Source organism: Rhinopithecus roxellana, chromosome 16 (genome assembly GCF_007565055.1).
Source record: "Rhinopithecus roxellana isolate Shanxi Qingling chromosome 16, ASM756505v1, whole genome shotgun sequence".
Classification (NCBI taxonomy): domain Eukaryota; kingdom Metazoa; phylum Chordata; class Mammalia; order Primates; family Cercopithecidae; genus Rhinopithecus; species Rhinopithecus roxellana.
The window spans coordinates 15,133,938-15,161,223 of record NC_044564.1 but is presented as its reverse complement, the minus strand read 5'-3'; the positions used below and the strand labels follow the sequence as shown (position 1 = coordinate 15,161,223).

General features: G+C 53.6%; 1 protein-coding gene across 2 annotated transcripts; it reads left to right on the top strand.

Moving 5' to 3' along the window:
• Positions 1-480: 480 nt before the first annotated feature.
• On the top strand, positions 481-27,286 carry AIF1L (allograft inflammatory factor 1 like). Of its 2 annotated transcripts, XM_010360956.2 has the most exons (6): positions 481-661; positions 803-864; positions 15,487-15,553; positions 18,699-18,740; positions 21,881-22,043; positions 24,396-27,286. In XM_010360956.2, the coding sequence occupies exons 1-6, from the start codon at positions 631-633 to the stop codon at positions 24,481-24,483; spliced, it is 453 nt and encodes a 150-aa protein (XP_010359258.2). In that variant the 5' UTR covers positions 481-630; the 3' UTR covers positions 24,484-27,286. The 2 variants fall into 2 exon arrangements, with proteins under 2 accessions (XP_010359258.2, XP_030775668.1); XM_030919808.1 differs by lacking the exons at positions 481-661; positions 803-864 and adding an exon at positions 6,821-7,000.

Below are 27,286 nucleotides of genomic sequence, written 5' to 3'. Positions count from 1 at the left end.
TGGGAATGCCAAATCCTATTTCATGGAATGTTGAGAATGAAATGACTGATGTACGGTGCAAAGTGCCTGTGAGTGTCCAAGAAATCGGTTTTATTAACAAGACATGAGTTCATTCCAGTTGATTTGACGGGCCACTGTTGTCACAGCAGCCGCACCGTCCCAAAGGCAGCAGTCATGTTTGAGCGCAGACTCCCCGACGGCACTTGGTCCTCACAACCACCCCATGGAATTCATGCTGAGATCCTCGCATTTCATTTCTGTGGCAGGGACTTGCTGAGGTCCGGGGAGGGGCAGAGAGGAGGGGTGCGGCCGCCCCGCGCTGTGCACTTTCCGCGTCCTCCAGCAGAGGGGTCGGCCGGCGGGCTCCGCGTCCCGCATAATAGCAGCTTTGAAGCCCGCGGAGCGGGAGGCGGGAGGGGAGGGGCGAGGCGGGAGGGGAGGGGCGAGGCGGGAGGGAGGGAGGGGCCGGCAGCAAAGGGAGGGGTGTGTCGGCCGCCCGAGCCGTCCCTCCGCCCCTCGGTCCCGCGGCCCACACGCAGCCAGCCGGAGCTCGGACCAGGCGCCTGTGCTTCCACCTCGACCCTCGCTGCGTCCGCGAAGCCTGGAGCCGGTGGGAGCCCCGCGCTCGCCATGTCGGGCGCGCTCAGCAACAGGTTCCAAGGTAGGCGCCGCCGTCCCCGGGCCGCCACCTGTGCGCGCCGGGCGGACCGCGGGGTCCACCGCGCGCGGGAAGCGGGCGGGGACGGGGGCGCGTGGCCCGGAGAGGACCCTGCTTCCAAGGCGGCCTCTTTGTCTCCTCCAGGAGGGAAGGCGTTCGGCTTGCTCAAAGCCCGGCAGGAGAGGAGGCTGGCCGAGATCAACCGGGTAAGCCCCGCGCCCAGAGCAGCACGCGAGTCCCGAGCCGGGCGCTGCGCGGGTGCCGCCTCCGTCCGCGAGGCCATGCGGTCCTCCAGATCTACCCTCTTCCTCTCCTTCCCCGGGCTTCCCTCAGGTGCCTCCCTCCGCCCCCAGCCCCTTCGCCTCCAACTCCAGGTAGATCCGCCTCCGCCTCCCGCCTCCGGTCCCGGCGTCTCGGGTTGCAAGTTGTTACTTTTGCAACTGGGGACTGGGGAGGTGGGGCCGGGTCAGGAGCTCGGATGCCAGCCGGCTCGTGGCTCCCCGCAAGCCCGCTTGGGAGCAGCCCAAGGATTTGGCGCGGGAAGCGCCCCAGGCCAGTGATCTCTCTAGCTCAGAACACAGGCTCCGGGTCATTTGCTGGTCTGTCGCCCAGGCTGGAGTGCAGTGGCTCAATCTCAGCTCATTGCAGCCTCCACCTTTGGGATTGAAACGGTCCTCTCTCCTCATCCTCCCGAGTAGCTAGGACTACAGGCCTGTGCCCCCACGCCTGGCCTTAGCTATTGTTGTTATAAGGGATTCAAAAGTACAAATAGAAGACTGATGGGCCTAGAGATCCTGGCAGTTCCCCGTGGTCTCCCGCCTGGCGGCTCCTCCAAGCACACCACTCCTCTTCACTCCAACTTTCAGGAATGGTTGCCTTAAGGGACTCCATGCTTTTCTTGCTAGTCCTGGTGGATTTCTCGGAAGAAATCCTGCCTACTGTTGCCAGGCACGCAGCTCCATAAATTTGCGTAGATTCTAGAAGATAAGAAGCGATATCAGGACCAGTCTAGGTTGGCCAAAGCTCAAAGGCAGCACAGCCAGTGGCTTTAAAGTTCTGCAAGACCTGGGCTCTGATCTGGCCTCCACAGTGTGCCAGCTCTGTGGTCCTTAGCAGAGGGCCTCTCATCTCCAAGCAGGGCATTTTGCCGGCTCAGAGAGGGAAGGCCTGTGGCCTGCGTGGCCCAGCACCCAGCATTCAGGAAGCTCTCACAGAACTGGTATTATTTCCTGAAGTGGACGTCTTCCAGTTTCCTTCTTAACTGGTGGCAGAGGCATGCCTGCTGAAACAAGGCTCGGCATTCCCCTCGTGGGCTCCTCTGGTCCCCTGGACACCCAGGGTCTAAGCCCAGCTGAGAGTCTGGAAGTGGGCAGCTGGTGAGGTCAGCAGAGCCTGCGAAGGCTGTGGGAGGCGGGTCCGAACCTGCGGCCCGGTTGTGGTATTGCCTCTTGCCAGCAGTGTGCAGCCTTGATTCCCCCTTGGTTTTCTTGGACTGCTTGGATGTAGGGAGCCTGTCGGTTTTCCATCCACTGGCTACAGGACTCCCATTCAGTCCCCAGCTACCAGGCTCTGGGGACCTCACGGTCCCCCTCCAGGTAAGCTCCGGCCGCCTTACCACCACCCTCACTCTGCTTCCTGGGGGCATCTTGAGCACAGCTGGAAGGTTGCCTGGACATCTGGCTGGGGTGCTTAGGGGTCTAGGGTCCCTGCTGGGCTCCTTCCCAGTTCACTGTGTGCCTGCCCAGCCTGGGGCTTGGCTACTCTAGCCCTCTGGACAGAAGCCTGAGACCCTGACCTCATATAGCCCCCTGGGTCACCCGGCTAGGCGGGTTCTGAGCTGGCTGGATCCACCCACAGCCGGCGGGATCCGGAGCCACAGACAGCTGGAGATGGGGGTGAGGTGACCGTGGTTGGACAAGTCAGAAGAGCTGAGAGGGCAGGGCCAACCTCGCCCTTGGGGAGGCGGGTAAAGGGTGGGGGGCGGCTCCAGGGTTGTTTTGGGAAGCTGACTGGCTTGGCTTAGAAAGAGGAGGGACTTACAGCTACCAGGGGCTGATGTGGGCAGCACTGGGACCAGGGAAAGTGAGCAGGAAGGAGCTGTGGTCTAACCATCTCAGGACAGTGCCTAGAGAGGGCAAGCAGCCGACCCAGGACCACATAGAAGCCAGTGACAAAGCTTACACCCCAGCGTCCTTCCCCTGCTGAGAAGCTGTACTGAGACCCAGCACGTGAGCCCAGCCGCTGTAGGGCTGCTGAGGCCCAGGAACCGGGGCCCTGTAGGAAGGAGGCGCCAGGATCACACGAGAGGCTTGAGCTGCTTCGCCACAGTGGAGCAGGGTGACCCCACCAGTTTAGTCATGAGGTACCTGCAAGCACTGATCTGTGACTGCCATGTCACCTCTCTGAGCCTCCTTCTCCAAAAAGATAATGGTTGTGATTTTTTTTCAGTGAGACAATCTATGTAAAGCACCCAGGAGAGCTGGCTGCGGACCTGATAGTTATCAGGACAGTTTCTTGGTCCGTGGCCTCAAGGTGCAGGGAGTGGAAGATACGCTGCCGTGGCTCATGCTGGTCGTCCAGCCCAGCAAAACCTCATCTTCCCCAGCCTGAAATGGGAGCGGGGATCTCTGCTCTCTCTGGAGTCCCTGCAACCATTAGCCAATGGAAGTGGATGGAAGCTCTTTGCATACTGTAGGGGAGTCGCTCCGTGTGAGAGTGAATTTGGTTCACCCATGGCCATGGCTGCAGTGGAGAGACCTCGAGCTAGGTGGATTTTAGGCAGAATTGTGCTGGCAGCTCGGACTGCCTTCGTTGGGGGTGCAGCTTCACTGCACCACTGGAGTGTGGATTCTGGGGGCCTGGGCTAAGCCCAGGATTCACTGCCAAAGAGTCCCTGCTTCTGTGCCAGGCAGCTTGGACACCGCCATGGCTGCTGCCTGGGGCACAGCCCAGCTTGGCTGGCAGATCTAGGGGCTTCTCTGGGCCAATACCTAGTTCTCTTTGGGGCCTTTCTCCTCCCTTGGTGTAGGCCAGCTTCCAGAGGGGCAGGGTAGGTCGGCCTTAGCCTTTTTTTTTTTTTCGGGGTCTCACTCTGTCACCCAGGCTGGAGTGCAGTGGCGTGATCTCGGTTCACTGTAACTTCCGCCTCCCGGGTCAAGTGATTCTTCTGCCTCAGCCTTCCGAGTAGCTGGGACTACAGGCGCTTGCCGCCACGCCCAGCTTATTTTTGTATTTTTAGTAGAGACAGGGTTTCACCATGTTGGTCAGACTGGTCTTGAACTCCTGACCTCAGGTGATCCGCCTGCCTCGGCCTCCCAAAGTGCTGGGATTACAGGCGTGAGTCACCACGCCCTGCCCAACTTTAGCTTTTTGTTGTTGTTAACAGAGACAGGGTCTCACTCTGTTGCCCAGGCTGGGGTGCAGTGGCCCAATCGTGGCTCATTGCAACCTCCATCTCTCCCCAGCTCAAGCAATCCTCCCATCTCATCCTCCCAAGTAGCTGGGACTACAGGTATGTGCCCCGATACCCTGCTTTAGCTATTGTTATTATAAGGGATTCAAGAGTGAAAATAGAAGACTCTAATGGGCCTAGAGATCCTGGTAGAGGAAGCTGTATGAAAGTGCGCCTCGTTTTGGTTTCATTTTAGTTTTTGCTGTTGTTTTCGGAACACTTGGCATGTGCCCGTCTTGTGCCAGATGCACTGAGGGCATTATCTTGCGAATGCCCACTCTAACCCAGGGAGTATTGTGGTTCCCATTTTCGAGAAAACGAGACTCAGAGAGGCTGGGTGAATTGCCTGGGTTTAAACAGCCTCGACTTGAACCCAGCCTATTTTCTCAATTGCTCAGCTTGGCTGGGCCTCCTGCTGGGTGCCCGCCCCCAGCTCCATGCGCTATGTGTTTGTGTGTGCACGCACGTGTGTACATAGCAGCACTACCAGAGTGGGCAGAACTGGCCAGCACCTCCTACTCCCCCTGCATAGCTGGCATTCCCCAAGCCCTGATGGCATGGTTGGTGACCCCAGGCCAGCCAGGCATGGCCTTATATGGCAACGGGAGAGATTTTCTCCAGCTTCCCACAGGGACAGAGAGAAGCAGTGGGGCTGGGGGGGCTGCCCCTCAGGGTGGCTGCGCCCTGGGACTTAGCAGGAGGCGCTCAGGGGACAGCGAGCACTGCCACATGAGCTGACTAGCAAGCGAGGTGGTTTTTTGTTTGTTTGTTTGTTTGTTTGTTTGTTTGAGATGGAGTCTCGCTCTGTCATCCAAGCTGGAATGCAGTGGCGTGATCTCGGCTCACTGCAACCTCTACTTCCCGAGTTTAAGCGATTCTCCTGCCTCAGCCTCCCAAGTAGCTGGAACTATAGGCACGCACCACCATGCCCGGCTAATTTTTGTATTTTTAGTAGAGACGGGGTTTCACCATATTGGTCAGGCTGGTCTCAAACTCCTGACCTTGTGATCTGCCCTCCTCGGCCTCCCAAAGTGCTGGGATTGCAGGCGTGAGCCACTGCATCCGGCCAGCAGGGGAGATCTTCAACACAGTAACGAGCTGTGGCTGTGCTCCGTGCCCACAGATTGACATTCATCATCTTGCTGACCCCGCAACAGGGCACCCCTGCAAGTAGATGCACAGTGAGAATCTGCAGACAGCCCCATGGGATGAGGATTATTATCATGACTCCTATGTTTTGTTTTGTTTATTTGTTTTGGGACAGGGTCTCACTGGGTTGCCCAGGCTGAAGTACAGTGGTATGATCTCAGCTTACTGCAGTCTTGACCTCCTGGGCTTAGGTGATCCTTGCACCTCAGCCTCCTGAGTAGCTGGGACTACAGGCATGCACCAACATGCCAAGCTAATTTTGTGTGTGTGTGTGTGTGTGTGTGTGGAGACAAGGTTTCACCATGTTGCCCAGGCTGGTCTCGAACTCCTGAGCTTAAGCAATCTGCCCACCTTGGCCTCCCAGAGTGCTGAGATGACAGGCATGCATCACTGTGTCCAGCCATGACTCCCATTCTGGAGATGAGGAAACAGAGGCTCGGCTGGATGAAGTCACCTGCAAGGTCACCTAGCCAGGAAGTGGCAGATCTGGGATTCAAACCCAGTCACCCTGGCCTCTGTCATCAGGTGACTGCAGCCTAGCTATGGACACAGGCCTCTCTTGCTTATGTCAATAAGGCTCTCTGGCTACTGTCCCAATGGTCTAGCACTCCTGGGTTGAATGAAAGGCACTCAGCATTCCCTGTCACGTTTAGGTACCTGATGGTTTTTTGTTTTGTTTTGTTTTTCGTTTTGAGTCGGAGTCTCACTCTGTTGCCCAGGCTGGAGTGCAGTGGCATCATCTCGGCTCACTGCAACCTCGACCACCCGAGTTCAAGCGATTCTCCTGCCTCAGCCTCCTAAGTAGCTGGGATTACAGGTGCCCAACACCACTCCCGGCTAGTTTTTGTATTTTTAGTAGAGACAGGGTTTCACCATGTTGGCCAGGCTGGTCTCGAACTCCTGACCGCAAGTGATCCACCCACCTTGGCCTCCCAAAGTGCTGGGATTGCAGGCATGAGCCACTGCGCCTGGCCCCTGATGGTTTTTTCAGAAGCCATATGTCATCTGCATTGGGAAGGCAGGGCAGGCTGGGTAACTCTGCCCGGGGGTGTATATATACCCTGCCCCTCCCCCAGCAATGGGGGGTCTCTGAGACCTGACCCAGGCAAGTACACAGGTGTGTCTTTTTTCCTGTGTACCCGGCAGTGCCACTCTGTCCCTGCCCAGGTGAATGTACCCAGCTGGCATTGCTGGGCACACATGTCTCTTGCTCTTCCTTAATATATTATAAGGGAGATGGTGATAAGTGGCCACATGAGCCTCTGAGGATTCAGTGTCCCCTGCAGGTCCAACCAGTTATGACCTTGGTGTGGCCGTGTCACAGGAAGCTGGAGATGGAATTTCTGCAGGGTGTGCTTTATTGTGTAGCTGCTTGGGTGTTTTTCTTTAGCTGCCCCATCTGTTGGCAAGGATGCGGCATCTGAATGAGGCCCAGGGCTGCAGTGGGGAATGTGAACCTGCTGTCCTTGTGGGTGCACATTACAGGCTCCTGCTACTTGCCAGGTGCCAGCACCACTTGTGGCCTGGCCCTGGCCCTTTAAGAGCCTGTGGGCTGCGTCAGAGGCCCCACGCCCCGGCATGGTGCTTCCTGTCCTTGGAGTTTTTGTCCAAGGGCTGAGACACCAGCCCCTTGGATGGCCTCCAAGATGGTGATATCCGCCCACCCCAAAATTCTGCTGCGGCTGATACAGAAAGACAAACCTGGAGGGCCAGGAGCAAGGGTTCGCCAGAAGGTGCTAGAGGTACCAGCCCAGAAAGAGAGTTAAGTCGGCGAGGAGCAGGCAGGCGGGAGGGCTTCTGAGGCCAGGCACAGCAGGGGCTGCCAGCTTCAGATGGGTTTGGAAACCATCCCTCCTGGGCGTAGCACTTGGGGGCCTCGCTGGGGGCAGGGATGGGCTTGGGGGACTCTGGCGAGGATCAGAGGCTGTAGGTGACCAGGAAAGGCAGCAGTTAACAGATGCCATCGGGGACGGAGATGAGAGGATTCAGGCAGGTGGATGGCCCATCACTGCCAGGTCAGCCGGGCGCTGAGGACAAAGCAAAACTTGGCCTTGAGGGATGGCCAGTGGGCCAAGGCTCGCCGGGAGGACTTCAGGGGATCACGAAGGATCACAGAATGGTCGGTGGGCGGTGTTTTCCCTGCCCTTCCCCCTCACACCTGCCTCTCGATGTGGCTTGAGTTTGGATGATCCTAAGACATAATAATAATTTTGAACACTTAGCAAGTGCATAGGAGCCAGGCTCCTTCTGTGTAATTAGTTCGTTTAATCCTTACCGCAGGCCAGGCGCAAAGGCAGGAGGATAGCTTGAGTGTGTGAGGTCGAGGCTGCAGTGACCCTGCAGATCGTGCCACTGCACTTTAGGCTTGGAAACGGAGCAAGACCCTGACTCAAACAAACAAACAAAATTCGTTACAGCAACTCAGTGAGGAGGTTCTACATAACATTATGATCCCATTTGGTAGATAAGCCCACTTTATAGATGAAGAGACTGAGGCCTAGAGTGGCAAAGCAAGTTGCCCTGCCCAGAGCCACAGAGCTAGTAAGTGCTACAGCTGGAATTGCAACCCTGGCAAGCTGTCCACTGTGTCCTGCACACCCTGTGCTCAGAGAGATGATGTGATGCTTTCAACTGTTGTGACCTCCAGCAGGGCCTGTCCCTTCTGGTACCTCGGTTTCCCCAGCTATTGAACAAGGAGGGCAAGCCGAATGCTGTGAGGAGTCCCTTCTGGTTCTGTGGCTGGGTGGATATTTTAACAGCTCTGCCACCTCCCAGGCCCCACCCTTGGACACTCTGGTCCCCGGGGACTGAGAAGTCGGCTCAGCTGCCTGTGTGTCAATCCTAGCTCCTGCCTGCTTGCATTTCCTGGCCCTTTGCTAGGGACTGATCAGGCCACTGTGGCCTCCAGGCCTGCCCCTCTGCATGTCAATAGCCACTTTCAGGGCCCAGAGGCCCCCTGTGCCTCTCACACCGGCTCTCCCACCCCAGCACTTTCTGCAGCCGGGAAAACTTGTCTTTGGGGACAGTGGGTTAGATTGTGTGAGGAGGATAGGGGATAGAATAAACCGCCTACCCCCCCGCCCCCATCTCCCTGGAGGGCTATAGAGTGGTTCCCTGGCCTCCGGAATAACCTCCTGCGGTAGCCGAAGAGGAAAGGTAACTCCCAGTATTGACTTTCTTTCCCAGAAACCTGCAGCCAGGCTACCTTCTTGTTTGGGGCAGGCTTAGACCTTGAATTGCTAAAACTTGGCAATCCTGAGCAAGTTGAGCAACCTCTCTGAGCCTCAGTTGTCCCATCTGTCAAATGGGGATACCTGGAGAGAGGAGAGAGAAATAACTGGCCTGCTACCCAGGGAGGGGGTCTCCTTCCTAATCTGTTAAATAGTCTATGAGAGTCTATGGTGGTTATAAGCTAATTGTATGGGCATAAGTGTTAGAAAAAAAAACCAAATAGCTAACATTTATTTAATATTTGCTGGCTGGGTGCGGTGGCTCATGCCTGTAATCCCAGCACTTTGGGATGCTGAGGTGGGTGGACTGCTTGGGCCCAGGAGGTGGAGGTTGCAGTGAGCTGTGATTGTGCCACTGCACTCCAGCCTGGGCAACAGAGCAAGACTTTGTCTCAAAAAAAAAAAAAAAAAAATTCACGCAGCCACGAAGTGGATTCAACCCAGGCATTCTGGCTCTGGTTTGCCCCTTTTTTTTTCCTTTATTTTGCTTTTCTTCCAAACACCTGGGGTGGCTTCTATCTGTCTCCTCTGCCTATGGACCCAGGTCAGGGCAGCCAGGGGTCCTGGAAAGACAGGGTATCTGTGCATTAGGCAGGGACTGGGGGAGGATGCCTGCAGGGAGGGAGCTGTGGGTGGCACATGAGCAGGAACCAAGAATCCAGAGCTCAGATGTGGAGCGGGCATGGCAGCCTGGCTGGTGGAGTCCTTTTCCTGCCACTGCCCACCGGGCTCCCCCACCCCGTGCCCAGGCATGGTCAGCACAGCTGCCCTAATCCCAGGGCCAGTGAGGGCTGCCCACACATGAGCAGCTCAGCTGCTTCTCCCACCCTGGTCACTTGTGGCCCAAGCATTTGTCATTTTCTGTTTTGTTTTGTTTTTTGAGATGAAGTCTCACTGTGTGGCCCAGGCTGGAGTGCAGTGGCGTGATCTCAGCTCACTGCAACTTGCACCTTCCGGGTTCAAACAATTCTCCTGCCTCAGCCTCCCGAGTATAGCTGGGATTACAGGTGTGGTTTTTAGTAGAGACAGGGCTTCTCCATGTTGGCTAGGCTGGTCTCGAACTCCTGACCTCAGATGATCTGCCTGCCTGTGCCTCCCAAAGTGCTGGGATTACAGGTGTGAACCACCATGCCATGCTGCATTTGTCATTTCTGGCTCTAAGGAAAAATAGGAGTCCAGACCCAAAGCCCCTCCAGTCTCTATCACACATGGGCACACACTTTTGCAAAGCTGCCTGATTGTTGCAGGGGTAAGGATGGAGAAAGTAACTCTGGACTGAATGGCAGGCCTTTCCATTCATTCAAGAGATGTTTTTGTTGTTGTTGTTGTTGTTGTTTGTTTTGTTTTAGAGACGGAGTCTGGCTGGAGTGCAGTGGTGCAATCAAAGCTCATTGCAGCCTTCACCTCCTGGGTTCAAGTGATCTTCCAGCCTCAGCCTCCCAAGTAACTGGGACTACAGGCATGTGCCACCACGCCCAGCTAATTTTTTGTTTGTAGAGATGGGATCTCCCTATGTTGCCCAGGCTGACTTCAAACTTCTGGCCTCAAGTGATCCTCCCTCCTTGGGCTCCTCAACAGATATTTATTGAGTGTCTACTATATGCTGGGCACTTCGACGCTAAACCTGTGGCTGGGGCCCTGCCTCCTCCCAGCTGCCTCCTGATACCCACTTCCTCCTTAGTACTGTGCAGGGAGGGAGCCCCAATTACAGAGGATTTCATTCCCAGTGCAGCCACTTGCTGGCTCTGCTGTTTTGGGCAAGTTAGTTAATCTGAGTTTCAACTTCTTCACTCATCCTGCACAGGTTTATTGAGCATCTGCTATGCGGAACCTACATTCTAGCAGGGGAGGCAGAGAGTGTGTAGTAACCTCAGTGAGCAGTGGCAGTGGAAATCATGTTTAGAGGTCGTCCATCCCACGGAGCAGGATAAGGTGGACTGGAAGTCGGGGCAGCTACAGTGGGCAGGGAGCAGTATAAAACAGGGTGGACAGAGCTGGACATGGTGGCTTACGCCTATAATCCCAGCACTTTGGGAGGCCGAGGCAGGCAGGTCGCTTGAGCCCAGAAGTTTAAGACCAGCCTGGGCAACAGAGGGAGACCCCACCTCTACAAAAAATACAAAAATTAGCCAGGTGTGGTGGCTTACACCTGTAGTCCCAGCTACTCTGGAGGGCTGAGGTGGGAGGATCGTTTGAGCCCAGGCAAGTCGAGGCTGCAGTGAACCGTGATCATGCTAACAAAAAAGAATGAGTAGGGTTGGCCGCATTGAGAAGGTGACATTGAGGCTGGGTGTGGTGGCTCACACCTGTGACCCCAGGACTTTGGGAGACTGAGGCAGTCGGATCATCTGAGGTCAGGAATTTGAGACCGGTCTGCCCAATATGGTGAAACCACATCTCTATTAAAACAAAAATTACCGGCCGGGCGCAGTGGCTCAAGCCTGTAGTCCCAGCACTTTGGGAGGCCGAGACGGGCGGATCACGAGGTCGGGAGATCGAGACCATCCTGGCTAATATGGTGAAACCCCGTCTCTACTAAAAAATACAAAAAACTAACCGGGCGACGTGGCGGGCGCCTGTAGTCCCAGATACTCGGGAGGCTGAGGCTGGAGAATGGTGTAAACCCGGGAGGCGGAGTTTGCAGTGAGCTGAGATCCGGCCACTGCACTTCAGTCTGGGAGACACAGCAAGACTCTGTCTCAAAAAAAAAAAAAAAAAAATTACCTGGACGTGTCGGTGCGCACGTAGTCAGGAGGCTGAGGCAGGAGAATTGCTTGAACTCGGAAGGCGGAAGTTGCAGTGAGCCGAGATCGCGCCACTGCACTCCAGCCTGGCGACAGAGTGCGACTCCGTCTCAAAAAACAAAAACAAAGCAAAAAAAAAGAGAAGGTGACATTGAGCAAAGGCTTGAAGGAGGTGAGGGAGAGAACCACGCAGATCTGTGGGCTCCTTGAAGGAGGTGAGGGAGAGAACCACGCAGATCTGTGGGCTCCAGGAAGGAGGCACAGCTAGTGCAGGGTGCAGCCCAGTGCAGTCTTCCCATTCATGCTGTGCACGTGGCCTTGCTCTTCATCCCTGCCTGGTTGGTCTGTGTCTGACTGTGTGTAGTTTGTCTCTAAGGCTAGGGACCATGTCCTTGACTTGAACCCGTCCACCTACAGAGGGGCCCAAGTAAAACTGGATCTCTAGGGCTGGTCGGTCCAGGCTGAGGCAGGATTTCTGGTCAACCAGAGCCCAGGAACTGGGACAGGCCCTCCAAATCTCTCCCCAGAGGTTCCCAGATGTTGGTGCTCTTGTGCCTCCCCAGGAAGTTTCTCTAGTTCTTGGTAAAGTGAAGGGAATGCACTGTCACTGTGGTGAGTTGGACCTAGGCTAAATGGATTCCATTTAAACATTCAGAGATGGAGAACTTCCTACTTTTATGAAACGTTCTTTTCTGAACTCATGGCAACAGTCAATGGACATTGTGTAAAAAGTCTTTACTTGGCAAAATAAAAACTTGGCACTCCTATGTTAGTGCGCCCCTCCTTTAAAAATGTTTCTTGTCTGCATGACCCCAAAGCCTGGGAATCACTGATCTAATATGTCCTTCCACTGGACAGATACGGGATCTGGGACCCTGGGAGGTGCCTGGTTTGCTCACGGTCACAGACAAAAGTTAATTGTCCTCCTTTTGGGCAGAGGATGGGGTGAGGGAGCAGTGCTGAAGAGCTACGAGAGGGAGCCAAGAGGAAAGGAAGTCCACGACAGAGCCAACTAGGAGGAGGGCAGCCTCAAGAAGGATCCAGCATGAGCTAAGTGGAGGCAGGGCTGCAGCCAGTGCATGGCAGTGAGACCTGAAGTGAGGTTGTGGCCAAGCCAGCAAGACCCCATAGGCCCTGGGACTGCCCTCTGCCCAGGTGCAGGAGGACACAGGTCCTGGAGTCAGGTAGACCCAGGTTCGAAACCAACCTTCCCTAGCTGTCCATGAACCTTTTTTTTTTTTTTTTTTTTGAGATGGAGTCTGGCCCAGGCTGGAGTGCAGTGGCACAATCTTGGCTCCCTGCAACCTACACTTCCCAGGTTCAAGTGATTCTCTTGCCTCAGCCTCCCAAGTAGCTGGGTTTACAGGCGTGCACCACCACGCCCAGCCAATTTTTGTACTTGTAGTAGAGATAGGGTTTCACCGTGTTGGCCAGGCTGGTCTCAAACTCCTGACCTCAAGTGATTCGCCCACCTCGGTCTCCCAAAGTGTTGGGATTACAGGTGTGAGTCACCGCGCCCGGCCTGTCTATGGACTTTAGACGTGGTATTTAACCTCTCTAGTCCTGATGTTTTAACTTGTAAAATGGGAATAATAGTGGCTGTGAGGATTTAGTGAGATAGTGTCTGCCACAGCCAATGTTTTACCAAAAGCTGGAGAACAGCCAGACCCCTCTCCCAACCCAGTGAGGGAAGCCCTGTTTTCAGGTATGTTTCTCCTGTGGTCAAGGGGTGCTGAGTTAATGTGGAGAAATTTAAGCCATAGAAGAGGCCATGTTCTGCTTCATACTCATAATCTTATCTGTTGCTCATTGAGAGCTGACCTGTGAGCCCAGTGCCCAAGGAGTGGGTACTATTGGGCCTATTTCATAGCTAGTAAAAAGGGAGACTGAGATCCAAACCCAGATTGCTTTATAGTCAGTCAGTTCTTGTCATCCTCTATTCTACTTGAAGCCTCTTAGGGGTTTGCAACAATAGACTAGGAAGGTGGTGAGTTCTCTGTCCTAAGAGATATGTAAGAACAGACTTGGCCATCATGTAGTAGGAAATGGATCACGTGATTAATGTGGGTGACATTGCGCATCATTTGAAACACCAGCTTTCTGTAATTTCAGGTTAAGGACCTTATCATATTCACCATGGTCTCCTCTGCTCCCTTGATGCCTAGCACAGTGCAGTATGCACTGTGTCCCCCAAGAATGTTGAATGAGTGAATGAATGAGTGAATGAATGGATGGAGGAGCAATGTCCATGTCTGGTCAGCTCAATGATGAAGAATGGAATGTCCACTGGCCAGGTGCAGTGGCTCAAGCCTGTAATCCCAGCACTTTGGGAGGCCGAGGTGGGCAGATCACTTGAGTCCAGGAGTTTGGGACGAGGCTGGGCAACATAGTGAAACTCTGTCTCTGCAAAAAAATACAAAATAAGCCAGGCGTAGTGGCAGGCATCTGTAGTCCCAGCTACTCAGGAGGCTGAGGTGGGAGGATCACTTGAGCTCAGGAGGCGGAGGTTGCAGTGAGCTGAGATCTTATCACTGCATTCCAGCCTGGATGACAGAGCAAGACCCTGTTTCAAAATAATAATCATAATAGCTCCCTCTTGGGACTCCTAGGAGCCGTGAAGAGATCACATAGGTAAGGGCTTCACCCTGGAGGTTAGTGTTAGTGTCCAGTCCTCCCCACCCAGCCCATCTGGTTCGGAAAGGACTCATTTGAGTCTCTCCAAGCATCTGAAGGGAAGGCAGGCCAGAGATCAAAACCCCCATTTTACGGACAAGGAAACAGGTGAGAGGTAAATGTACAGTCATTTTCCCGTTAGAGCAGAGATGATGAATAAACACACTCACTGGATTTCTTTTTTCTTTGTTTTTTTTTTTTTTTTTAGACGGAGTCTCCCTCTGTCACCCAAACTAGAGTACAGTGGCGTGATCTCAGCTCACTGCAACCTCCACCTCCCAGGTTTAAGCTATTCTCCTGCCTCAGCCTCCCAAGTAGCTGGGATTACAGGCGCCCACCACCACGCCCAGCTAATTTTTGTATTTTTGTAGAAATGGGGTTTCACTATGTTGGCCAGGCTGGTCTCAAGTTCCTGACCTCAGGTGATCAGCACACCTCGGCCTCCAAAAATGCTGGGATTACAGGCATGAACCGCCTGGCCTGGCCTCACTGGATTTCTATACAAACTCAAGAAGCAGTCAGGATCATGGTTCTCATTTGGTAGATAAGGCAATAGAAGTGCAGGGAGGGCCGGGCGCGGTTGTTCACGCCTGTAATCCCAGCACTTTGGGAGTCTGAGGCGGGTGGATCAGCTGAGGTCAGGAGTTCGAGACCAGCCTGGCCAACATGGTGAAACCCTGTCTCTACTAAAAATACTGGGCATTGTGGCGCGCGCCTGTCATCCCAGCTACTGGGGAGGCTGAGGCAGGAAAATCACTTGAGCCCAGGAGGTGGAGGTTGCAGTGAGCCGAGATTGCGCCATTGCACTCCAGCCTGGGGGCAAGAGCAAGACTTCTTCTTAAAAAAAAAAAAAAGTGGCCGGGCGCGGTGGCGGCTCAAGCCTGTAATCCCAGCACTTTGGGAGGCCGAGACGGGCGGATCACGAGGTCAGGAGATCGAGACCATCCTGGCTAACGCGGTGAAACCCCGTCTCTACTAAAAATACGAGGAAAAACTAGCCGGGTGTGGTGGCGGGCACCTGTAGTCCTAGCTACACGGGAGGCTGAGGCAGGAGAATGGCGTAAACCCGGGAGGCGGAGCTGGCAGTGAGCTGAGATCCGGCCACTGCACTCCAGCCTGGGCGACAGAGCGAGACTCCGTCTCAAAAAAAAAAAAAAAAAAAAAAAAAAAAAAAAGTGCAGGGAGGAATGAATGAGCTCAGGATCACATTCCTAAGAAGTTAATGATGGAACCAGGGGCTTGTCTTTGGAGCTCACAGCTTCACGGATCTGAATCTGGGGTGTCCTTGGGAAAGGGGCACGGGTCCCAGCATTGGTAATGTAGCCGCTGGCTGGAGGGCTTAGTCACCCAGAGCGAACCCTGTGGGGCCTCTCCAGGCTGCTGGGCAAACCTCCTGTCCACAGGGCAGACGGTGCAGATCTGCCTCCAAGGGGTGACAGGAAGCCGGGGTGACCATGGGACAAACTGGGCCTGGTTGCACCTGGCTACCCGACTGGAGGGAAGGCACCTGGACAGTGGGCCCACATGTGGGTGACTTCTGTCCCCCACCCCTTGTTCAGCACTGTCCTCTCACCTCTGTAGGAGTTTCTCTGTGACCAGAAGTACAGCGATGAAGAGAACCTTCCAGAAAAGCTCACAGCCTTCAAAGGTAAGCTGGGGCTGGCTGCCCTGCATTCGTTCCTGGGGGAGGTGGGCTGGCCCCTCGCCCTTGCACACAGGACCCCTTAGCCCCACAGGACTAGCCTATGGCCCTGTTTCATCCAGAATGCCCTTCTTCCTGGCAGGCTTGGAGACAGGGACCCCCTGAGAGGTGAGGGGAGGCCCCTCCACCTTCCTCTCTGCCCCTGTGGGCCCCGTCACCCCTCGCCTGCAGCCCGGTCTTGGCCCTGCTCCTCTCTCTCCCCTCCCTGCCCACGGGGCTCAGGCTGGTTCCCGTCCGCCGCTGCCCAGGCCCCATCACTCCCCGGCCCCGCACACAATCAGCTCTTTGTGAGCAAGCCTTGCCTCTCCCCCTCCCCAGCAGAGCGTCTCAGGAGCCCCCGTGGAGAATGGACGTTTGTGTCGCAGCAGTGGGGCAGGGGGGCAGAGTTTCTGCCCATTGAAACCCGGCAGCACGGGATGAAAAGAAAGCAGGGCCTGGGAGCCGGTGCAGGGAGAGGGGCAGCATAAAGGTCCCTCTGTTTGGGGCCCTGGCGTTTGGTTTCCAGCCAGCACCTCAAAAGGAGAGGAGCCGGGCACATAGGGGGTGGCACAGACCCACCTTCCCTGCCAGGGGAGGCACTTAGGCACAGGAGCCCTGGGCTGTCGTGGAAAATATCCTGGAGGTTGCATTCCCCTCCAAAGTGTTTGCAGTGTGAGCATCCTCCCGGCTCCGGGGCAAAGAACTTGGTCAAGTGCTCCTCAAATCGCTTCCAGTTGTCCTTAGGCTAGGCGTCTAGGGCTCATCATATTAATAACAGCTGGCATTTGTTGGATGTCGGCCTGTGTGAAGCACTTCTCATGCGGCGTGGCGAGCCCCCCGACATCACCCCAATCAACTTGGAGGGAGATGGTTCGCTTGTTAATGTACAGATGGAGAAACTCAGGCTCAGAGGGCGGGGTTGTTGGCATGGGAACACACAGCTCGCCTAGGGCAGAGTTGGGACTTGAACTCAGGTCGGTCTGGCTCTAAAGCCCCTACCCTTAACCGTTATGCCATGATGCTTTTTACATTAAGAAGAGAAAAGGGAAATAGTAAAAGACACTCCTGACCCCACCCCGTCCCAGCCACCTGTAGCAGAGCTGTGAAAAGAGAGCAGTCTAGTCCCTTCTCTGCATACCAGTGTGGCCACCCCCAGGGGTGGCTCTGGGAGAAGGGAGGGATCTCAGGGCTCTGGCGTCCTTTCTACTTGTCTTCACTGGGATGTTGGGCCAGACAGGAAGTTACATCATTCACTCATTTGCTCTCCAAATGAGCACCTGTACATGTGCCAGGACCATTCCAGGCTGGGGGCACCATGGTGAATGTACAAGGCAGCCCGCACCCCGGGAGCCTGTGTTCTAGCCAGGGGGCGGTGTGAGAGAGGTGGTGGGAGGCTAAACAGAGAGCTGGGAAATACAAGGTGGGCAGATTGTGGTAGGTGCTTTGGTGAGAAATGAGTGAGGGAGGACAGGAGTGCTAAGAGGTAGGGAGGGAGTACAATTTAGAAAGGGTGGGGAGGCCAAGCACGCTGGCTCACACCTGTAATCCCAGCACTTTGGGAGGCTGAGGTGGGTGGATCACCTGAGGTCAGGGGTCCAAGACCAGCCTGGCCAGCACGGTGAAACCATATCTCTATTAAAAATACAAAAATTAAAAAAAAAAATTACAAAAATTAACTGTGTGTGGTGGTGGGTGCCTGTAATCCCAGCTACTCGGGAGGCTGAAGCAGGAGGATTGCTTGAACCCGAGAGGCGGAAGTTGCAGTGAGCTGAGATTGAGCCACTGCCCTCCAGCCTTGGTGACAGAGTGAGACTCCATCTCAAAAAAAAAAAAAAAAAAAGGGCATAATGGTTAAGAACAGAATGGTTAAGAACAGGGGCTTTAGAGCCAGACTAACATGGGTTCAAGTCCCAACTCTGTTCTAGGTGAGCTGTGTAGCTGTGTATCCCCCCTGAGATCATGCTACTGCACTTCACCTTGGGTGAGGAAGTGAGACGGAGCAAGACTCCTTCTCAAAAATAAAGAAAGAAAGAAAGAAAGAAAGAGAGAGAGAGAGAGAGAGAGAGAGAGAGAGAGAGAGAGAGAGAGAGAGAGAGAGAGAGAAAGAGAGAAAGAGAGAAAGAGAGAAAGAGAGAAAGAGAGAAAGAGAGAAAGAGAGAAAGAGAGAAAGAGAGAAAGAGAGAAAGAGAGAAAGAGAGAAAGAGAGAAAGAGAAAGAAAAAAAAGAAAGGGTGGGGAGCCCTGAAGCCATGAGGGAGGGCTGTGAGAATACTTGGGAGAACATTCCAGGCAGAGGGATAGGGGGCTGGAGCAGGCAGGGAGTGGGTGGGGGCAGCACAGCCTGCGGAAGAGCCTCTGCTTTCTCGGTTGGCTGATTGTGAGGCAGGATGGACCGTGAGGGCCCCACTCTGCCGGGGCCGGGGTGACCCGCAGAGGCCCCATGCTCGTTTGGCGCACTGCCCCCGTCAGAACATACCAAGCCCACTGCTCCGCGCATCCTCCCTCACTGCCGGAAGTTTTCCTGGACTCCTTGATCAGGGAAGCATAACTCAGTCTGTGCATGAGGTTTGGGGTGACGGTCTGTGTACCCCAGGAAACCATATGTCTACTTTGTGGGCTAGGGCAGGCCTTTCTTCTGGTTTCAGAAGCACAGGACCCCTGAATCACTGGTTCCCGCACCTGGTTGCCCTTCAGAACTGCCTGGGACACTGAAAAGCACACCCATGCCTGCCCTCACCCTGTCCTTCCACACCCATGAGCCAGAATCCCGGCAGGGAATCAGATCTAGTCACTTTGCTACTAACTCAGATGTAGCTGGTCCACACTACTAGGGACCTGGGAGGAAGTAGCTGCCCTCCTGGTAAGAGGGTCAGAGTGGCTCCCAGCCATCTTTCCCTTGTGGCACCTCTAGGAGAGTGGTCCAGGCAGGATGAGCTCTTTCTCCAGAGGCCATGGCTCAGCAGATGGGGAACTCAGGTCAAGACCCTTGGTAGGGTGCGGGAGGTGGTTTGGACTCCTGAGGACACGGTCATTTGCCCACAAGGGAGCTACTGGGTCCCCGCAGGGAGATGCTGCTTCCAAACTAATGCTAGTTTTTGCTCTGTGATTTCCAGAGAAGTACATGGAGTTTGACCTGAATAATGAAGGCGAGATTGGTGAGTGAGGCCTTGAGTGTTTTTAGGGAGGAGGGCGTTAGGTGGGTAGAGGGCTTGAGGGACCCTCTATGCGGGTAAGAGGCACGGGGCAGTCCGGAAGGCTGGTGAATATGCTGCAGCTGAGCCAGCCCCAGCCCCTTGCCTTCTGCCCTATTGCCGCCGCCCTCAGACTCCTGCAGACCCTTTCATCCCCTACTGCTTCCCTCCCCACCCACACCTCAGCCTCCCACCCCAGGTGCTGTGGGGACTCAGGACAGAGGGTGCCACACCTGCCCAGGCCTGGAGACACTCAGGGTGGACAGGCCCTGGGCCCCCTGGCTGGCCTTTCGGTGGCCCCGAAGTCTGTCCTTCCATTGTATGTCATTCGGCAGTTGGCAAGGTGCTTTTATACACGTTGATTCTCTCCTTATTGCATCCTGCTGTGCAGGTACTGGCACTTACGTTCTGGTAGGAGACCATACCTGGCCCTTACCAGCAAAGAAGTGGTTAAGGCTGGTTTAATTATCCCCATTTTACAGATGAGGAAAGCAAGACTCGGGTGAAATGGGCCAGACACGGTGGCTCACGCCTGTAATCCCAGCACTTTGGGAGGCCGAGGCATGGGGATCGCCTGAGGTCAGGAGTTCGAGACCAGCCTGGCCAATGTGATGAAACCCCATTTCTACTACAAATATAGAAATAATCTGGGCGTGGTGGCGGGTGCCTGTAATCCCAGCTACTCGGGAGGCTGAGGCAGGAGAATTGCTTGAACCCAGGAGGTAGAGGTTGCAATGAGCCAAGATCATGCCACTGCACTCCAGCCTGGGTGACAGAGTGAGACTCCATCTCAAAAAAAAAAAAAGGGGTGAAATGACTTGCTTGCGTGGGACACTGGCAGTGAACCAGGGCCCAGCCTTTGGTTTCTGAACAGTTTCCCCCTTTTCCATTTCACCCTGCACCTCGGATTGATGCTGCCACTGGCATTTCTATTCCTCTTCCTCTGTCCTCTCTCTTTCCTTCTCCCTTTGGAATATGTTGATCTTTTTTTTTTTCTTTAGAAAGAAAATTTGGCTGGGCACGGTGACTCGTGCCTATAATCCCAGCACTTTGGGAGGCTGAGGCGGGTGGATCACCTGAGATCAGGGGTTCGAGACCAGCCTGGGCAACATGGTGAAACCCCATCTCTACTAAAAATACAAAAATTAACTGAGCATGGTGGTAGACACTTGTAGTCCCAGCTACTCGGGAGGCTGAGACAGGAGAATCGCTTCAACCCAGGAGGTGGAGGTTGCAGTGAGCCAAGATTGCACCATTGCACTCCAGCCTAGGGGACAAGAGCAAGACTTCATCTCAAAAAAAAAAAAAAAAAAAGGTTTTGGCTTATCAAATAAACACATTTTCATCATAAAAAAAAATTGGGGAAACACAGCAAAGCACAAAGACAAAAATACATCACCCCACAACCCCACCTTCCAGAAGTAGCTGCTACAGACATTTCCGTTTCTAGCCTTCCACTCTTTATTCTAATCACAAAAGCTGTTTTATACCATTTTTGAGCCTCCTCAAAAATAATAACTTTCTATTGGTCAGCCTGGCCAGAAAAAATAAGTAAAATAAAACAATGGTGAGTGTTTTGATTTATTATTGATTTTTCTTTTTTTTTCCTTTTCTTTTCTTTTTTTTTTTTTTTTTTGAGGCAGTCTCATTCTGTTGTCCAGGCTGGAGTGCAGTGGCGCAATCTTGGCTCACTGCAACCTCTGCCTCCCAGGTTCAAGTGATTCTCCTGCCTCAGCCTCCCAAGTAGCTGAGATTACAGGCACGCGCCACCACGCCCAGCTAATTTTTGCATTTTTAGTAGAGACGGGGTTTCACCATGCTGGCCAAGCTGGTCTCATACTCCTGGCATCAAGTGATCTGCCTGCCTTGGCCTCCCAAAGTGCTGGGATTACAGGCGTGAGCCACGGCGCCAGCTGATTTTCTTTTGAAATATAGTTAATGGCTGCATTGTAGGAATGGATTCTAATTTGTTTAGCCGATGCCTTTGTGTGGACCATTTGGATGCCTTCCAATTTTAACTATGATTGATAATCCTGTAAAGAACCTCTTTGTACATGAGTGCTTGTTCACCTCCCTGGTTATTTCTGTAGAGGAAATCTCAGGAAGGGGACACTGGGTCAAAGGCTTTTGAAGCATCTTGCCGAACTGCTCGAGAAAGGCCCTGCCAACTTCAGAGTCTGACAGTGCGTGTGCAGCCCCTTTCCCCTTTCCTGGAGAAGGCTGTCCGGATCGCTGAATGCCTGGACATCCTGGCACCTTTGGGCCTGGCCCCAGTCCCGCCCGCCCTGCCAGGAGGAGCACTGGCTGTACCACGGCCCACGGCCCCCACCACAGCCCTCTCCTGCCAGCCTTTGCTGACCCATTGTTCACCGAAGAACAATCCAAAGGAAATTGCCTCAGATTTTGGTGGGAGCTGGGCGGTCAGAGACAGCACCGCCTTGGACTGGAGTGACATTCTGGGGCCTCCCTTGTTTTTCTTGAATTTTGTTCTTTTTGTTGGTTTTCCTGCTCTGTGGGATATTTTCGGCGTCCTCTCCCTTCCAGCTGGGGCGGAGCCCTAGGACAGCAGGACAGGAGTGGCAGGTGGGGAGAAGCCACCTGCCACTCAGCACCCAGCAGAGTGACTTTCAATGCCTGACTCCCTGACCCTGCCACACTGGGCGTAACTCCCCAGGCAGCAGGAGAGTGGGCACCCAGCCTGCCCTAACTGCAGGAAATAGCAAGCCTACAGTCATGGTGTGAAGAAAGTGCTCTGGGCCGGTGCTTCCCTCACGGCTATCCCTGAATGATGGCATCCACCCGTTCCACCATTGGTGGGAGCAGGAGTTCAGAGAGGTTAAGTAGCGTGCCCCAGATCCCAGAGACAGGAATAGCAGAGCTCAATTCCAATGTAAGCCCATCTGACTCTAGAGGCCCAGGTCGCTAACCACTAGTCTATACTGCCTCGGAAGAGAGCAGGGAGGGTGTGATGGGCTCCTCCTCCCTAGAGGAGGAGTGCAGACACCAAGCTTCTAGGCATGGGGTACCTGGTGGAGCTTTCCCAGCTTCCCCGCTAAGCCCCAGAGGCCCATCTCCACTTAACAGATATGCTTTTCTTCTGGCAGACCTGATGTCTTTAAAGAGGATGATGGAGAAGCTTGGTGTCCCCAAGACCCACCTGGAGATGAAGAAGATGATCTCGGAGGTGACAGAAGGGGTCAGTGACACCATCTCCTACCGAGACTTTGTGAACATGATGCTGGGGAAACGGTCGGCTGTCCTCAAGCTGTGAGTACCCCATCCTTCCCCGGGACCTCTGAAGGTAAAATCATTCTGTGCAGAGAGGCCTGTGGCTTTGGGCACCCCGGCCATTCCCCAGCTAGTAGGTGACTCATTATGTGACCTGCTGGACAAGGTACTTACTTTCCCTGATCCTTATTTCCTTATCTGTCAATTTTTTTTTTTTTTTTTTTTTGAGATGGAGTCTCACTCTATCGCCCAGGTTGGAGTGTAGTGGCGTGATCTTGGCTCACTACAACCTCCGCCTCCTGGGTTCAAGCTATTCTTCTGCCTCAGCCTCTCTAGTAGCTGAGATTACAGGCATGCAATCTTGGCTGAGATTACAGCCAAGCTATGCTTGGCTAATTTTTGTATTTTTAGTAGAGACAGCGTTTTGCCATGTTGGCCAGGCTGGTCTCGAACCCCTGACCTCAGGTGATCTGCCAGTCTCAGCCTCCCAAAATGTTAGGATTATAGGCGTGAGCCACCACGCCCGGCCCAAATGGTCATATTAATATGTACCCTGCAGGGGAAATTAGGTTGTAGCAGAGTCAGGCAGAATCAGCACTCAGTAAGTGGCAACTGTGATGATGATGATAATGATGATGGTGGTGGTGGTGATGGTGATAATGGTGATAAATCTGTCGAAACTTTCCGAGTCTCAGTTTCCTCTTTTTTTTTTTTTTTTTTTTTTTTTTTTTTAGATCTCGCTCTGTCACCCAGGCTGGAGTGCAGTGATATGATCTCAGCTCACTGCAACCTCCGCCTCCTGGGCTCAAGCGATTCTTCCGCCTCAGCCTCCCGAGTGTCTGGGATTACAGGTGTGCTCCACCACACCCAACTAATTTTTGTATTTTTAGTAGAAATGGGGTTTCACCATGTTGGCCAGGTTGGTCTCAAACTCCTGACTTCAAGTGATCAGCCCCGCCTTGGCCTCCCAAAGTGCCAGGATTACAGGTGTGAGCCACCACGCCTGGCAGTTTCCCCATTGGTAAAGCACCTCCACTACCCCACAGAGTTGTTGTAAGCATAAAATAGAATCAAAAATTGGCCCCAAAGGGAGGTAGGGTTTGCATCTTGATGCTATTACTTGCTACCAAAATGACCCTGGGCAAGTTACCTTAGGTCTACAAGTCTCAGTTTCTTCGTCTATAAAATAGGGGTGATAATCATGTCTTCTGTGATGTCCCAAGGGCTAATGAAATGACACTTATGAAGAGTCCAGCCTAGTGTGTGGCTGATGGCAAACACCTACTACATGGTAGCACACTGTGGGTGTTGCCCCAACGAAGAGCGTTAGAGCATTGCCTTGCACAGTCTCATCGTCATTTGTCACAGCTGAAAATAACACTCCGCCGTGCGTGGTTTCTCACGCCTTTAATCCCAACACTTTGGGAGGCTGAGGCAGGTGGATCACATGAGGTCAGGAGTTCGAGACCAGCCTGGTCAACATGGTGAAACCCTGTCTCTACTGAAAATACAAAAATTAGCTGGGTGTGGTGGCACACGCCTGTAATCCCAGCTACTCAGGAGGCTGAGGCAGGAGAATCTCTTGAACCTAGGAGGCGGAGGTTGCAGTGAGCAGAGATCACACCATTGCACTCCAGCCTGAGCGACAAGAGCGAAACTGTCTCAAAAAAAAAAAAGAAAAGAAAACAGAAAATAACACTCACTTGGCTTTTATGAAATAAGATTCACTTTTTTAAAAGTACTAATGTAAAATATACCTGTCTCATTTTACAAAGGAGCTTGTTGAGGCCCAAGGAGACTGAGTACCTGGCCCATGAGCCCACGGTCCAATCTGGCCAGATCTTCTAGCACCCCCACTTCCAGGGAGAAACGCCGAGGATCAGAGAGGTCAAGTGTCTTGGTTGAACCACCCAGCTGGGAAATAGGGCTGGCATTTGAATCCAGGCGGTTGCCCTGGAGGTTATACTCTGAGCCCCTACCCTCTACTCCCCAGACACCACTCTCAGAGCAGTGGGCAGGTTTTGGAAGATCTTTGCACAGTGGCGTGGCCCAGCCTGGCTCAGCCTTCTCCAGGCAGTGTGGTTAAGGGAAGGACATGGCCTAGAAGTCAGAAGCCTGGAGTTGCACCCAGCCTCCGTCCTGGACTGCCTGTGTGGTTCTGAGGAGTCACATCACCACTTTGCGCCTCCATTTTCTCCTCTGTAAAATGGGACTAGCAGCCCCTTCCTTGGAGCTGCTGTCTTGGGCTTCTGCAAGGATCCCACCGGAGAACAGATTTAAATTCTGTCGAGGACTCTGCTGACATGAGGCTGGGATGATCTTTCCCTGGATGAGGGAAGGATCCTAATCTTGTTTTTCTTTCTTTTTTTATTTTCTCCGTCTCCAAACCAGAGTCATGATGTTTGAAGGAAAAGCCAACGAGAGCAGCCCCAAGCCAGTTGGCCCCCCTCCAGAGAGAGACATTGCTAGCCTGCCCTGAGGACCCCGCCTGGACTCCCCAGCCTTCCCGCCCCACTCCTCCCTCCTGATCCTGCTGCCCTTCTTGACACACTGTGATCTCTCTCTCTCTCATTTGTTTGGTCATTGAGGGTTTGTTTGTGTTTTCATCGATGTCTTTGTAAAGCACAAATTGTCTGCCTTAAAGGGGCTCTGGGTCAGGAAATCCTGAGCCTTGGGTCCCCTCCCTCTCTTCTTCCCTCCTTCCCCACGCCCTGTGCAGAAGGGCTGACATTAAACCAAAAACTAGAGGGGGCAGGGAGCCTGCTAGCCTGTGTTCCCCACTCTTGGAACCGGCACTGTCCATCCTTCCAGGAAGTCTCCAAGCCAAGTTCAGGCTCACTGACCTGGATCTGATGAGGACCCCAGGCCACTTTGAGAAGATCTTGGAGTAGGGACAAGATTGCAGGGCCTCTTTCGGGTTTCCTTGGACAGTGCCATGGTTCCAGGGCTCTGGGGTCACCCAGGACACAGCCACTCATGGCCCAGCTGCCCCAGCTGATCCCCACTCATTTCATACCTCTTCTCATCCTTAATGATGTGACAGAAGGTGGGAAGGAAAGGAGCTTGGCAATGTGAGCCCTTCAAGAAGGTACCAGAAGGAACCCTCTGGTCTTGCTGTCTGGCCACACCTTTGCAGGTGGCTGAGAAGCAGTGTGCAGCCCTACTGTCCCTTACTGGGGCAGCAAAGGGCTTCGGAGGTAGAAGTGAGGCCAGGGGTTTTGGGGGGAAAGATCAGCTCAGTGCCGTTCCACCTTTTAGGGAGGATACTGAGGGGACCAGGATGGGAGAACGAGGAGTAAAATGGTCACGGCAAAGTCAATAGCACTGGTAAGCCAAGACTGAGCAATACAAGGTTGCTTTTCTGACCCCAATCTGCTTGAAACCTGACTCTACTTCCTTCATTTGTCTTCCTACCCCACTCACATCATTCATTCATTTACTCATTCACCAGATATTTATTGACCTCCTATTATAAGCTTTACGTCCTCCCATGTTGTCCTGACATGTGCAGTATCCACTGTCCGATTCATCTCTCCCCAGACCTCTCAGAACCTTGAGTTTGGGAACTGGAATGGGGTCATCGGTGTCCTTTCTTATGGACTCACAGGATTTTAGAGCCCTAATGCACCCTGGAGGGTAGCTGGGCCAGTCTTCTCACTTCACAGGTGAGGAGACTGGTGCCCCACAGGATTAAGTGCCTTGCCCAAGGTCAGGCTTATCTCCAGAGGGAGGTGCCCTGGACTGGGGCCCAGATGTTCAGGGACCCTGCCTACACCTCGTCTCCAGTGTGGGCTGCCTAGTTAGTTATGAGAACAGGGAAGGGCTGGGAAGGGGCAACCTCCTAGGTCAGCACTTGGAGAGGGTTTCACTTGCTCTGAAGACCCTGGTCCAGGATTCGCCCTCCCCCGTACCTCCAAGTCAGCATCAAGCTTTGGCAAAGACCAGGCCTCTGAATCTGCCTCTTGTAATTCATGCCGGAAGGTGTCAAAGTCAGGCCCATCCTGGCTGATCAGGGAGTTCAGCCTTAACCCCACCTGTGTTCTGAAGTCTCTTACCCTACCTGCTCAGGACTTAGACACAGTTATTCACTGAACATATTTATTAAGCACTTGCTGTAGGCCAACAGTTAAGAATCCAATAATGAAATGGACAGATTCATGGAACTTAGAGTCCAACAGGAAAGTGAGACCCAGACAATGACAATGAGATAAATGTTAGGGAGGGGGAGGTATGGGGTGACTTCCCTGCAGTCCTGGGTGGCCTAGCTGGGCCCAGGACTGGGTGAGAGTCTTGGCAGAGCCTTTGCAATACCTTAAGTGGACAGGACTGGGAGCTCTTGGTGATTGGAACCAACGTGGGTTCCCTGCGGCTCCTTAGTCACCTCTGATAGCAGATTGAGGGAGGAAAGCAGGTAAGGCATGAGGAAATGGCCAGGTTGGGTTAACCCACTGGTTTCAACCAGTTCAGGAATGAGGTTATTTGGCCACGACTGGCTGATCTTGAGCTCAAGGATCTGCTTCAAATGCACACGGGCCTAGTTGAAGTTTAAACCCCAGCAAAACATTCCTCCCTGTAAATGGAAAATCCTACTGCTACCCCCTCCCCTGCCCTGTTTTTTTTTCCCCCCACAAGATCATTAGATTAGCAACTGCCTGTCCTCACCGCCTCTCCTCTCTGGGACAGGCTGGGACCTTTGAGGAAGATAAAGCCTTCCTTGACTACCCATCATATTCAGTGTTCCTGTTCCTCACTCAGAGAGGAAGGCAGAACCAATCAGGCTTATTTCAGTAAGTTCCACAATTCTACAAGACTGCAGGAAGTCTCCTTAAGGGAGGAGAGCAAGGAGATTCGGCCCCAGCTTCTGGAAATGGCTGAAGAGAGGGTTTTCTCATTGAATGGGGGTGGGGGCTCGTGTGTCCTGGGAAACCCCATCAGTCCCTTCATTTCTTAGAACTCAACTCCTGGGAGGAGAGGGTCTCAAGAGGGGTCCCTGGAAGGAGGGAGGGGGCTGTCTGCACATATTTCAGGTTGTGGCTCTTGGTTCTAGGACTCTTACTTCTCTGGCTAAGGGCTCAGCTTCTTGGGACTTCAACTGTCTTCCTTCTGAAAGACCAAATCTAATGTAACCAGTAACGTGAGGACTGCCAAGTATGGCTTTGTCCCTATGACTCAGAGGAGAGTTTGTCGGGCAAATTCAGGTGGATGAAGTATGTGTGTGCGTGTGCATGGGAGTGTGCGTGGGATATCATCTCTACAGATTGCAAATAAACCAGACAAACTTA